The 14,359-nt window shown below is 43.8% G+C and overlaps 1 protein-coding gene across 1 annotated transcript in view; it reads right to left on the reverse strand.

The window, feature by feature from the left end:
• LOC124794838 (cytochrome P450 9e2-like) overlaps nt 1-14,359 on the reverse strand; it is a 74,440-nt gene that overhangs the window by 16,573 nt on the left and 43,508 nt on the right. Inside the window, exons 5-6 of the mRNA XM_047258503.1 lie at nt 7,347-7,568; nt 3,129-3,392 (exon numbers count right to left, since the gene is read on the reverse strand). Coding sequence (XP_047114459.1) covers nt 3,129-3,392; nt 7,347-7,568 — 486 coding nt within the window. The remainder of the gene's footprint in view (nt 1-3,128; nt 3,393-7,346; nt 7,569-14,359) is intronic.

Below are 14,359 nucleotides of genomic sequence, written 5' to 3' on the forward strand. Positions count from 1 at the left end.
ACCATTAAAGGTTTTTGTCTTACTCGAGTATTTTCACAGTAATCACGTAAAGTTCGTTTTGTTTACATATCGCGGCCACGCCGAACTTTTGAGCTTTCAGATTAAACTTCATACCGCACTTTTAAGTGCGTATACTGATAGTTTAGTGTGCTAAATACTTTTGCTGCCCCTTTATATCTGTAGAGTATCGTCATGTCTTAAGTAATTTCCAGTAAAAAACTTCTGAACCACTGTTGACATAGTCGCAAGTAGGCCTAATTTTTCGTACACTTATTTTCATTGTCTCCCGGTAACTTAATTGTCTTTCTGTCACTAAAATCGATTTGTACCCTGAGTGTAAAAGTGCCTGACGTGCCGTAGGATCGTTAGCTCCGGGGTCTGGTGTGATGAATGTAGCAACGTTTTTCATTGGGGCGATTGTAGTGGCGTGGGAATTGGGAAAATGATCGAGACTCATCAGTGGTTCTGTAGGCTATGCAGTAGAGATAGAAAGATTGTGGAACAGGAGGGGAAATTGCTGTCCTTCAGGCTGTGTTAGATGAGGCTAGGCGAGAACTGGGCAGGTTAAGGGGGGAGAAGGGTAAACAGGGGTGGGAAGTGGCAACAGGCATAAGAAACAGGCCAAGAAATTCTTCTGACAGCTTTGTTATTAATGTACAAAATAGGTTTGACCAGTCAGAAACTGATGAGCCTCTCACAGAAGTAGATGTAGACAGGGCTCAACAAGCTTTCAGCAGCAAATTGAATAAGAATGTAGGGAAGTCTGCAAAGAGAAAAAGTCTTGTTGCTAGGTAGTTCGCATGCTAGGAGTGTGGGCCAACTTCTGCAGGATGAATTAGGGTCAGAATACCAGGTCACAAGTTTTTTTAAAACCTAGTGCTGGACTGGGGTAGGTTACAGAGGATTTAGGTTCACTATGTAGAGGCTTTACTAAGGAAGATACCGTGGTTATTGTGGGTGGGCCGGGCAGCAGTATTGACAGAGACCTGGGGTACAGCATAGAGTGTGACCTGGCAAAGATTGCATCAACATCGAGTCATACCAGTGTTGGGTTTGTGTCGGTCCTGGAGCGCCACGACCGACCTCATTTGAGCTCTTCTGTCAGGAGAGTTAATTTGGAGTTGGAACGGCTACTTGGATCTGGTGCAGGGTCACACATTGGTGTGGTTCCTGTTGATTCACTCTGTAGGTGGGACGATTCTAGACATGGCCTACACCTCAACAAGAAAGGGAAGGGTAAACTGGCTGGGCTGATAGCAGGAAACTTAAAGGGGGGAGGAACTGCATCTCATGGTGGAAACTCTTTCTTAGTGTAAGACCAGTGTCCAGCGGGAAACTCAGCCAGGCAAGTACTAAAGATATTAAAAAAGTTCAACATACTCACAAAAGTAAAATGAAAAATAATGTTAGTATATTTCATCAAAATATTGGGGGATTGAAGAATAAAATTGATGAGCTTCTGCTTTGTTTAGAAGATATAGAAACTGAGAATGTAATATGCCTGTCTGAGCATCACATTGTCACTGATATGCGAAAGGTTAGCATCAATGGGTACAAATTAGCTGCACGTGTAAGTAGAGATAACATGATGAGAGGAGGAGTCGCCATATATGTCAAAAGCTTCCACAGTGTAAAAAATTTAGAAACTAAAAAATTTTGTGTAGAGCAACATATGGAAGCATGTGCCACTGAACTTAAACTAAATGATGGCACTTTCATAATTGTAACAGTGTATAGGTCTCCCTCAGGGAATTTCCAGCTATTTCTAGAAAACTTGGATGCTTTGTTGTGCTATCTGTCAGACAGGCGGAAGCAAATTATCATTTGTGGGGATTTCAATGTTGATTCCCTGAGAGAGTGTAATAGGAAGAATGACCTTGTGGTATTACTCAGTTCTTTCAATTTGAGCTCCGTCATTGATTTTCCTACTCGGATAACAAAGAACAGCAGTACATTGATAGATAACTTTTTTATAGACCAAGATAAGTTTAAGGACATAAATGCTTATCTTGTTGAGAATGGTCTTTCAGATCATGGTACACAGCTAGTTACAGTACATGACATAGCTCCATGCAGTACATGAAATCAGACTTTTTGCTGATGATACAAGTATAGTAATAACATCCAAAAACCAAGAACTAAGTGATGTAATTATAAATGATGTTTTTCACAAAATTATTAAGTGGTTCTCAGCAAACGGACTCTCTTTAAATTATGATAAAACACAATATATACAGTTCCGTACAGTAAATGGCACAACTCCAGTAATAAACATAGACTTTGAACAGAAGTCTGTAGCTCAGGTGGAATTTTCAAAATTTTTAGATGTGTCCATTGATGAGAGGTTGAACTGGAAGCAACACATTGATGGTCTGCTGAAACATCTGAGTTCAGTAACGTATGCCATTAGGGTTATTGCAAATTTTGGTGATAAGAATCACAGTAAATAAGCTTACTATGCCTACTTTCATTCACTGCTTTCGTATGGCATCATATTCTGGGGTAATTCATCGTTGAGTAGAAAAGTATTCATTGCTCAAAAACGTGTAATCAGAATAATTGCTGGAGCCCACCCACGATCATCCTGCAGACATCTATTTAAGGATCTAGGGATCCTCACAGTAACCTCACAGTATATATATATTCACTTGTGAAATTTGTTGTTAATAATCCAACCCAGTTCAAAAGTAATAGCAGTGTGCATAGCTATAACACCAGGAGAAAGGATGATCTTCACTATGCAGGGTTAAATCTGACTTTGGCACAGAAAGGGGTAAATTATGCTGCCACAAAAGTCTTTGGTCACCTTCCAAACAGCATCAAAAGCCTGACAGATAGCCAACTAACATTTAAAAATAAATTAAAAGAATTTCTAGATCATAACTCCTTCTACTCATTGGCTGAATTTTTAGATATAAATTAAGGGAAAAAAACAGCAACTTAATCATTAGTGTCATGCAACATTTTTTGTAATGTAATATCTTGTACAGACATCTTTTATTATCCTGACACGTTCCACATCATTACGAAGTGTCGTATTCATGATCTGTGGAACAAGTATTAATCTAATCTGATCTAACCTCACTGTCGAGGAGTTAAGAGATGTGAGACGTTACGGCGGTGCTTACCAATGCAAATGCGAGGTCCTGACCCGAACGGGAAGTAGGTGAACGGCTTGATGAGGTGCTTCCTCTCCGGACTGAAGCGCTCCGGGTCGAAACGTTCCGGGTCTGGGAAGTACTTGGGATCGTGGTGGATGCCGCGCACGAGGATCCAGACGCCGTCTCCGGGCCGCAGTTCGAGGCCGGGGCAGCTCCCAGCGGCCGGCAGCCTGTAGGGGCGCACGCACGTGCGGTCCAGGGCCGGGATGGGCGTGTACATGCGTAGCGTCTCTGAGGACACAGGCAGCGGCGGCGTCAGCGGCGAATACGAACTCGTGAGCAGTCAGCTGGAGACAGCTGGTAAGTCGTGTGCGGGTTGTTTCTAAGGCCACGACGAACGGAACAGATCTACACCTACAGCAGTTTCCTGCAAATCACTGTTAGATGCGTGGCAGGGGCCACTTACGTTGCACCATCTATTGCAGGTGTTCCCTGCTCCGTTCGCGTATGGAGCATTGGGAGAATATCAGCCTCACTTCTGCTGTGCCTGTCGTAATTAATCAAAAATGGCTCTGAGCACTATGCGACTTAGCTTCTGAGGTCATCAGTCGCCTAGAACTTAGAACTAATTAAACCTAACTAACCTAAGGACGTCACACACATCCATGCCCGAGGCAGGATTCGAACCTGCGACCGTAGCGGTTGCTCGGTTCCAGACTGCAGCGCCTAGAACCGCACGGCCACTCCGGCCGGCCCGTAATTAATCTTGTACCCACGATGCCTTGAGTGCTTCACGTACGATGTATGTATGGTAGCAAGTGGGGACATTCAACCGCCGAACAGTTGCTAAAATTCTGGGTGAACCTTCAGCTGTTCTTTATTTTGTACAATGCGCGTCGCTACTAGTTTCGGTCAAATGACCATTATCAGGCATAAGCTGGCATGAAGGGCTGGAAAGTTATACCACAATAAGAGTGGGCTCAAAAGAGCCCCCAGCCGTTCATGCCAGCTTGTGCCTGACTAAGGTCATTTGACCGTAACTAGTACCGAAGTACATTGTGCAAAATAAAGGACAGACCGTAACTAGTACCGAAGTACATTGTGCAAAATAAAGGACAGACCGTAACTAGTACCGAAGTACATTGTGCAAAATAAAGGACAGACCGTAACTAGTACCGAAGTACATTGTGCAAAATAAAGGACAGACCGTAACTAGTACCGAAGTACATTGTGCAAAATAAAGGACAGACCGTAACTAGTACCGAAGTACATTGTGCAAAATAAAGGACAGACCGTAACTAGTACCGAAGTACATTGTGCAAAATAAAGGACAGACCGTAACTAGTACCGAAGTACATTGTGCAAAATAAAGGACAGACCGTAACTAGTACCGAAGTACATTGTGCAAAATAAAGGACAGACCGTAACTAGTACCGAAGTACATTGTGCAAAATAAAGGACAGACCGTAACTAGTACCGAAGTACATTGTGCAAAATAAAGGACAGACCGTAACTAGTACCGAAGTACATTGTGCAAAATAAAGGACAGACCGTAACTAGTACCGAAGTACATTGTGCAAAATAAAGGACAGACCGTAACTAGTACCGAAGTACATTGTGCAAAATAAAGGACAGACCGTAACTAGTACCGAAGTACATTGTGCAAAATAAAGGACAGACCGTAACTAGTACCGAAGTACATTGTGCAAAATAAAGGACAGACCGTAACTAGTACCGAAGTACATTGTGCAAAATAAAGGACAGACCGTAACTAGTACCGAAGTACATTGTGCAAAATAAAGGACAGCTGAAGGTTCACCATGAATTTTAGCTGTACGTAGGAGTCTGTAGAACGTTCGCAAACTCCTCAATACTTAATACTGGTTCTCAGAAAATTGTAAAGATTCTTCCGTGGGATAGTTGGGTTCCATATTCGAGCGTCCGACATTTCAGATTTTCCAGCAGTTACGTTATGCTTGCGCATGTGCCGAACAAACCTCATACCATTCCTACTCTCTTTTTTTATATGTTCGGTGTAGGACTTAGATACAGGAGAGACTATACAAGCTTCGGTGACATTGAAAGCAAGGATGGCAATACCAAAACGGCAATAGGTATCTCACTGTTGAACGCAAAGAAGAGGGTGAGTAGGTGAGAACAGTACACTGAAGACCTGTATGAGGCGGAGCACCTCATTACGTGATGTTAGATATTGGTGTCACTGTGGAAGAGGTTAGGGATGCTGTAACAGAGTCAGAATTCGAAAGACGTTTAAAGCTTAAGATCAAATAAGGAAGAAGGAATAGATAACGTAAAATCGTTAGAGGAAGCGGCAACCAAACTGCTGTTCAAGTTGGTGTGTAAAGTCTATGAGACTGGCGACATGCCATCTGACTTTCGGGAAAATATCTACCTTGCGAAGAAAGTGAGAGCAGATAAGTGTGAGAACTATCGCACCACAAGATTAACGGCTCATGCGTTCAGTATACAGAAGAATGGAAATGAAAATAAAGCAACTGTCAGACGACTCTCAGTTTGGCTTAAAGGCAAAGGCACCAGAGAGGCACTTCTAACTTTGCGTTTGGTAATGGAAGCAGAACTGAAGCTATACGGAACGACGGGACTGTACAATACTTACTAACACCAAGTTGGGACAATAATATTGAAAGACCAAGAACGAAGAACCCGATTTAAAAAGGGTGTACAGCAGGCATTGAGTCTTTCAATTCTACCGTCAAATGTATACATCGAAGGAGCAATCGCGGAATGAAAGATAGGTTCAAGGTGTAATGATATCAACGACAAGATTTGCAGATGACATTGCTATCCGTAGTGAAGGAAGAAGAATTACACGTTCTGTTGAATTGAATGTGTAGTCTAATGAGTTGATAATATGGCCTGAGGCCAAAACGAAGAAAGGCGATAGTAATGAAAAGTAACAAAAAATGAGAACAGCGAAAAACGTTAAATCAGGATTGATGGTCACGAAGTAGATTAAGTTAAGGAATTCTGTAAGCTAGGCAACAAAATAATCCATGACAGACGGAGCAAGGAGGACAACAAAAGCACACTAGCACTGGGAAAAAGGCATTCCGACCAGGAGAAGTCTACTGAAATCAAACACACGCCTTAATATGAGGAAAAAATTTCTGAGAGTACAGTATTGTATGGTAGTGAAACATAGACCGTGGGAAAACCGAAATAGAGAATCGAACCATTTGACAAGCGGAGCCTCAGACGAATGCTGATGGGACGTCTCTTACGACATGAGAGAATAACTTCCATGGTACTAGAACTAGCTGTAGAGAGTGAAACTGCAGAGGAAGACAGGGAGTGGAATACGTCGACTAAGTAATTGAGGACGTGGGTTGCTGGTGCAACTCTGAGGTAAAGAAGTTGGCACAGGAGAGGAATTCTTGGCGGACCGCATCAAACCAGCCAGAAGAGTGATGACTCAGAAAATAGGTGAATAAATAAATAAAAAAGTAGGACTCTATTGGTATGAGTGTCACACGCTTGAGCAACATTCTAGGATAGACCACTGTTTTGCAAAAAATATCCTTCGTTGACTGACTTCATTTCTCCAGTGTCCTGGCAGTGAACATCCTACATTACCTATGACTCAGGGGCTATGTGATCATTTCATTACATACGACTACAAATTCATGCATCCAAATAATTATCTGGCCCAACTCAACGAAGGAGCCATGCATGAGAACCTATTTGTTGGTGTTTACACTGCAATATCAGATTCCACCCGCTTTGTCTCTCAGTTACAGCGGATTTCTCAAATTTGTTTTGAAAGTAGTTTCAACGCAAACATAGGAAGCGCTATATCAGTGAACTCGTACTTTCGAGAGCCGTCAAACGCCGTTAATAAAACTAAATTGGACCATTTAAAAAACGTACGTATCTCAGTTGATAGAAAAAAATATTATCATTATAATCACATTAATAGAGGAGTTGGAGGTTAGAATACATCCAACCGAAATGCTGGTGAATATTAGCAAATAACGGAAAAATTAAGAAAAAATATGACATAAAATCTATGTCCTTCCTTCTCCCGAGGTTTGTTTTGATCGAGTTAGAGAATTATGTGTGAAGTGGCTATTCAGAAAAAAGCCAGTTCCTGCAAGTTGTCGGTATCATACAAAACGGAGGTTTCTACTGGTCTGTTGCAATTAACGACAGTAAGGTGCGACCTCGTGCTGTAATCTACGTTAACTCCACTGATGTGGGACCCACCAGAGAGCACCATGTCGAGGTACTGGCAGCCCAGGACCTGCTCGTAGCTGGGCTGCCCCCCGCTCTTCTGCATCAGCTCGTCCACCTCCCGCTGCAGCCGCTGCTGCACGTCCTGGTGCGTGGCCAGCAGGTAGCTGCAGAACGTCAGCAGTGTCGACACGGTGTCGAAGCCGCCGAAGAAGAATATGATCGCCTGCGCCGTGATGTCGTCGTCAGTGAGATCTGCAATAAGGAGAAAGGATGAGTGCAGGATACTGTGTACTGAATATCTTAAACGGCTCTGCTTACTGTTTTCAGTATGCTGTGTGAGGAAAGGAAGGCGCACTTGGAGATTGGCAAGTTATTGCTCACTCAGATCTATGTGGTATATTCAGATCCGTTGCATTTTGAAAACACGTGTATGAAACGAGGAGCTAGTACCACTGTCACATTGTGAAGTGCATCGGAAAGTACAGAGGAAGGTGTACCAGGTCGTACTGCTGTACCAGACATCGTAGCTCACTCAGTAGTCTGCTGGGACATCAGACTCACATCCACCACTGAGCTATGACTCACCTTCTATAAACACGATCAAAGTGCTGGAGGCAGAACGCTTCTCCCGTGATGCGGTAAAGATACAGCCATAGCAAATGCTGGGAGTACACCTTTCCATTCTCAATAATGTAGTTTTTCCCACAGTCTATGTTTCACTACCATACAGTGCTGTGCACCAAACCTAAATTCTTAGAAATTTCTTCCTCAAATGAAGGCCTATGTTGGATACTAGTGGACTTCTACTGACCAGAAATGCCATTTTTGGTAGTGGTAGTCTGCTTTCTATGTCCTTCGTGCTCTGTTCGTCGTGGGTTATTTAGCTGCCTAGGTAGCAGAATTCTTTAACTTCATCTGCTTCGTGATCACAGTCCTGAAGTTAGGTTTCTCGCTCTTCTCATTTCTGCTGATTATTATTACTTTCATATTTCTTTGAATTACTCTCAGTCTATATTCTGTACTCATTATACAGTTCATTTCATTCAGCAGATCCTGTAAGTCTTCTTCACGTCTCTGAGGATGTCATCGGCGAATCTTGTCACTGGCATCTCTTCACCTTGAATTTTAGTTTCACTCTTGAACTTTTCTTTTATTTGCGTCATTGTACAGATCGAGCCGTAGGGGCGAACGACTACATCCCTGTCTTAGACCCTTTTTAATCCAAGCACTTTGTTCTTGGTCTTCCACTCTTATTATTCGCTCTTGGCTGTTTTACAGGTTGTATAGTACCCGTATTTCCCTGTAGCGTACTGGTACTTATTTTAGAATTTCGAACATCACGCGCCATTTGACACTGTCGAAAGCTTTTTCGAGGACGTCAAAACCTATGGCCGTGTCTTTGTTCTTCTGTAGTCTTGCACCCATTATCAACCGTAGCGCTAGAGCGGTCTCTTTGGTGTCTTTACCGTTTCTACAGCCAAACCTATCGTCATCTAACAAATCCTCAATTTTCTTCTCCATTCTTCTGATTATTATTCTTGCCAGCAACTAGGATGCATGAGCTGTTTTGCAATATTCGGAACTGTGTAGATGATCGTTTTCCGAAAGTCAAGTGGTATATTGCCAACTCATACATTTTAAACACCAAAGTGAGTAATCGTTTTGTTGCCACTGCCTTCCAATGAATTTAGAAATTCTGTTATCTATCCTTTCTGCCTTATTTGATCTTGAGTCTTCCAGAACTCTTTTAAACACTGATTCTAATACTGGATCCAGTATCTCTGCTATATGGACTCGTGTTTCTTTTTCTATCATATCAGCAGACAACTCTTTCTCTCACAGAGGCGTTCATTGTACTCTTCCCACCTGTCTGCTCTCTCCTCTGCATTTAACAGTGGAATTCCCATTACACTCTTAATGTTACCACGTTTGATTTTAATTTCATCAAGGTTGTTTTGACCTTCCTACACGCAGAATAAGTCTTTCCGACAATCGTTTCTTTTTCGATGTCTTCACATTCTTCATGTAGCTATGTCTCCTTAACTTTCCTGCCTTTCCAATTTATTTAATTACTAGGTGACTTTATTTACGTATTCCTGAATTTCCCTGACCACTTTTGTACTTCCTTCTTTCATCGACCAACTGAAACATGTCTTCTGTTACCCATGGTTGCTTCGCGGTTACCTTCTTTGTACCTCTGGTATGGAGCCGCACAGAAATTGAATGCCCGCTGGAATAAATGGACGTCACGGCTCCATTTCCCACAGTGTGGCTGGAAGCTCTATTGAGCATTGGCGCAGGCCGGTGCTGGCAACTCTGGTTGAGGTGACAGCGTGTCCTCGACGTCGTCGCCGTGCGACCCTATGCGGGAGGACTGGGTTCTATTCATACCGTCTTTTCTGAAGGGAGAGCGTCGTGTGACGACTGCATGGAGACTGTGGTCTCAACCCGCACGGCCGAGAGGGAAAGATCCACAGCAATCGATAACTGCAAGGCACTGGGCCATGTGACTCACCGATGGCAACACTTGGGCAAGTGTGGTGATCGTTGTTTATGAATGTGTTCTTCCGTATCACATGACGGCAACGGGGTGCGAAGTACCGACTCGAAGGCCGCCATGAGCACAACAAGTAAGTGCTAATTTTCCTTTAATTAACGGCTATGGTCACAAACGTTTTGTTAACAGATTACCGGTTTCGGTCTCTAATGACCATCATCAGATCTGTTTCATGAAAACAAAGTCCTAATGTAATGCAGCCATAGTGGTATCGTCAAGTGTTAAAAATGCGGACGATGCCACTATGGCTGCAGTACATTAGGACTTTGATTTTATGAAACAGATCGGATGATGGTCATTAAAGACCGAAATCGGTAATCTGCTAACAAAACGTTTGTGACCATAGACGTTAATTAAAGGGAACTTATTACATATACGGGTCACTGTTTTTTCGCGACGATGTCGCAGCTTGTGAAATAAGTAAGTGCGTCGAGCAGCCGTGGGGTGGCGTCATTGCTTCCTCTGTGGCCGGGGAAGACAGCCTAACGTAGCCTCCCCGTTGTTAATGACCGCAACGACGGATGTTGGTGGGGAGATGCATGGTGCTTGTCGAGGTGGCCACGCGATGGACTTGGAGGTATCGTCGCGGCGTGTACCAGCGCGTACGTCACCAACATAGTTGTCGTGGAGTTTGCGCGTGGACCGTTTTATGACAGAAAATTGCGCAACAGGTCGTTGCACGCATTCTAACCGTAGGCGGCCCTCTTTGACGCCATCACAGCATGTGAGTGGTCGACCGTCAGACAAAATTATAACGCTGCAACGTCTGATAAGGAGTTAGGAGGGTGGGGTGATGATGATGGTGGGGTCCGATAGTCCGAGGAGCGTAGGGGACGATGCGGGGGACCCGCACCGCCGACTAGGCAAGTACATGGCTTCAAAGTTCGATGGAGGGCGTCACATATATTTTACAACATGCCACATTGTCAAACATTATCATCGATCCGATGTGAAGCTGTTGCTTCAGTGACCACAGAGACCATCGACATACGAGTCACAGAAAGCGGGCTGAGTTCACGCCGCCCCTGGGCCGACCACCGCTGACCCCCTACACCTGCGAGCCCCTCCGCAGTAGTGTCGGGCACATTCGGCCTGGAATCTCATTGACTGAAGCAGAACTGCCTCCGGTGAGTCCCGATTCGAGCTGAACCCTGATCAAAAGCGAAGATGTGTCTGGACACACCCAGACAGTGGTGGGGCACACACGTGACTGTCGTCCACCATACGACAACCTGACAACCAGGGCTGACGGCCTGGAGTTTCATGTCGTAGCAGCATCCCTCTAGTTGCTGTCCAGAACGCCCCGTTTTGTTGACCCCCGTGGCAAGCCATCCTGGCATTACATTTCAGCAAGATGACGCCCTCCCACAAAGGGCGGGAGTTTCTGCTGCTTATCTGAGTGCTTAGCAAGCCCTGCCTTGGCCAGCGAGGTCGCCAGATCTCTCCCCAGCTGAATGGGCTGGAACGTACAACCAGCTCGAGATTTTGACGAGCGATCGTGCCAATTGGACAGAACTCGGCATGACATCCCTCTGAAGGAATTCCAACAACTTTGCCAATCGATGCCAAGCCGAATAACTGCTTGCATAAAAGCCAGAAGTGGACCAATACATTATTGACTTGCTCAGTTTGCGACGCTCTTTCTCGAGAGTAAATATTTCCGCCCAATTCGGATAATTCCTTCGTGGTGAGTCCGTTTTTATTTTTGTCTTGCAATATATACATGTATACACAGGACTGTTTCATTCAGAGACAACTTGCCCTTAATGCAAAGTAGTGGACTTTTAGAAACGTACATACAGAGGTGATTATCCATTGCTTATGGCAGTGGTCGGCAAACTCATTAATCTAAAGCGCCAAAGTTCAATGGCACAACGATTGAAATTTCTTTCGAGAGCCAAATTTTTGGGAAGGTAGATCATTATTTATTAGTTAGCGTGGTCCTAAATATGAGCCGGCCGAAGTGACCGTGCGGTTCTAGGCGCTACAGTCTGGAGCCGAGCGACCGCTACGGTCGCAGGTTTGAATCCTGCCTCGGGCATGGATGTGTGTGATGTCCTTAGGTTAGTTACGTTTAAGTAGTTCTAAGTTCTAGGCGACTGATGACCTCAGAAGTTAAGTCGCATAGTGCTCAGAGCCATTTGAACCAATCCTAAATATGGCTTTGCTGAAACGTCTTCTATCTGCGTGAGGTACTTTCACTGTGGTCGGCCCCTTTGAAGTCTGGTATCAACATTCGTACACTTATTTCATCTGTCTCCTTTCGTTCATCATGTTTATCTGTCCACACCATCTCAAAATACCTTTGTCAATGCTCGACACTACAAGTCATTCGCTCCACAATACATCCTAAAATTAAATTAATAAACTTCATTTAAAGAGTTAAGTCTTAGTTAACTTTTAGGTTCGTTGAATAAAAGGTGATATAATACGTAATGACTACATTCCTTGTTGATAAAATTAAATTGTAAGGTATCAATAAAATTGAACCATGACAATGACAGCTAAAAGTACTGTGAACAATGCCTGTGCATCTCATTGGAAGTTTGCGTAAGTCAGGTTTGCAGGTTTTTAATGCAGGTACCCAGTACTATTATGCCATAAAATACAGAGTACAGCGGACGCCGTGGATCTTTGCGAGAGTGCGACAGAACTGCATGAGCCATTACAATACACGAACTAAGGGTGGCGGTCGTCGCTTTGAACAATTGCTATGAGACACATCGTTCTTATGTGGTGTACGCAGTGCATGTACACAGTACAATAAATATGTATTACCGACCATTGGTTCCCCATCTCAATGCAATCGGTTGTGGACCCACTATCAACTGTTTTAATTTGATCCAAAAGGTCTGAGGCACCCTGTATTGCAGGATAGTATTAGTATTTGTACAGGATATAACTCCCTCTCGTAGATGCAGCATTATTTGTGAAAAGTCTGATATTGGAACTAATAATGTCCGACGAATCCCCAGCGTACAACATGAAACTATTACTCCCCACTGGCGCATTTTAGATATTACTTCGGCTTCTGTGGTTGACTGTCTAACCAGGAACAAGTGTTGTGTCGATCCAGTCGCCAACCTGCTTAGATGTCCCATAAGAACACAATTGAGAAAGTGTCATGATCGTAAGGCAAAAGATCCCGGGAAAGTCCCTCATTCGGATCTCCGTGAAGGGACTGGCAAGGGGAAGGTGACCATGAGAAAAATATTGATTTACCAATGAAACTGAAAGAAAACAAGGATTTATGTTGAGATGAGTGTGGCGCAACATCAACATCTACAGAAAATGGTATGACAGGAGTAGTATTCGTTATGAACGGGAAGGTGTTATTGTGAATAGTAAGTGAGAGGGTTGTTCTCTTCAGATTCGACAGCAAACCAACACCGACAATGATAGTTCAAGTACACGTGCCGACGTCGCAAGTTGAAGATGAAGAGATAGAGAAAGCAGATGAGGATATTGAAAGGGTAATACAGTACGTAAAGGGAGATGAAAGTCTTAATAGTCCTGGAGGACTCGAGTGCAGTTGTAGGGGTAGGACCAGAAGAAAATGTTACAGGGAAATATGGGCTTGTGACAAGGAATGAGCGAGGAGAAATACTAATTGAGTTCTGAAATAAATTTCAGCCAGTAATCCGACTTTCGGAAAAATATCATCCACACAATTTCGAAGACTGCAAGAGCTGAAATGTGCGAGAATTGTCGCACAATCAGCTTAACAGCTAATGAATCAAAGTTACTTGCAAGAATAGTAAACAGAAGAAATGAAAAGAAAATTGTGCATGTGTTAGCTGATCAGTTTGGCCTTAGGAAGGGTAAACGCACCAGAGAGGTAATTATGACGTTGCAGTTGATAATGGAAGCAAGACTTGTTGAGTGGTACTTAAGTAAATAAATTAGTGAAATCAAAGTGAAGTAGAAATTAGAATATAAATGAAAAAACTTGGTTTAGTTTAGAGAGTTACATACTGGCATTCAGCGGGCAGAACAGCAGAACAGAAGAGACAATGACCGTGAAGTCAGCAAGTTCCACGTAAGCGGGCACTGTCGATTCAGCCGTCAGGGCATCGCCCAACCGGCTCACGTGTTTCTCAGTTGTCGCATGTGAGCAAAGGCCCTCGCCTACATCCCAAGAGCCAATGACCGACGTTAAGAAGATTCTTCGAGAAGCTTTTCAACGTGACAGAAGAGGCAATGACCGGCTCACGTGTTTCTCAGTTGTCGCATGTGAGCAAAGGCCCTCGTCTACATTCCAAGAGCCAATGACCGACGTTAAGAAGATTCTTCGAGAAGCTTTTCAACGTGACAGAAGAGGCAATGGCCGTGAAGTCGTTCACCTCCAGTGAACTGAAGTGAATAAATACGCGAGACGCGGTGGGCCCAGAAGATGAAGACGAAGACGGAAGACGAAGACGGAGACGGAGACGAAGATGGAGACGAGTGACGAAGAAGACGAAGAAGTGAAGAAGCGTAGCAGTTG

Source organism: Schistocerca piceifrons, chromosome 4 (assembly GCF_021461385.2).
Source record: "Schistocerca piceifrons isolate TAMUIC-IGC-003096 chromosome 4, iqSchPice1.1, whole genome shotgun sequence".
In the NCBI taxonomy this organism is placed as follows: Eukaryota; Metazoa; Arthropoda; class Insecta; order Orthoptera; family Acrididae; genus Schistocerca; species Schistocerca piceifrons.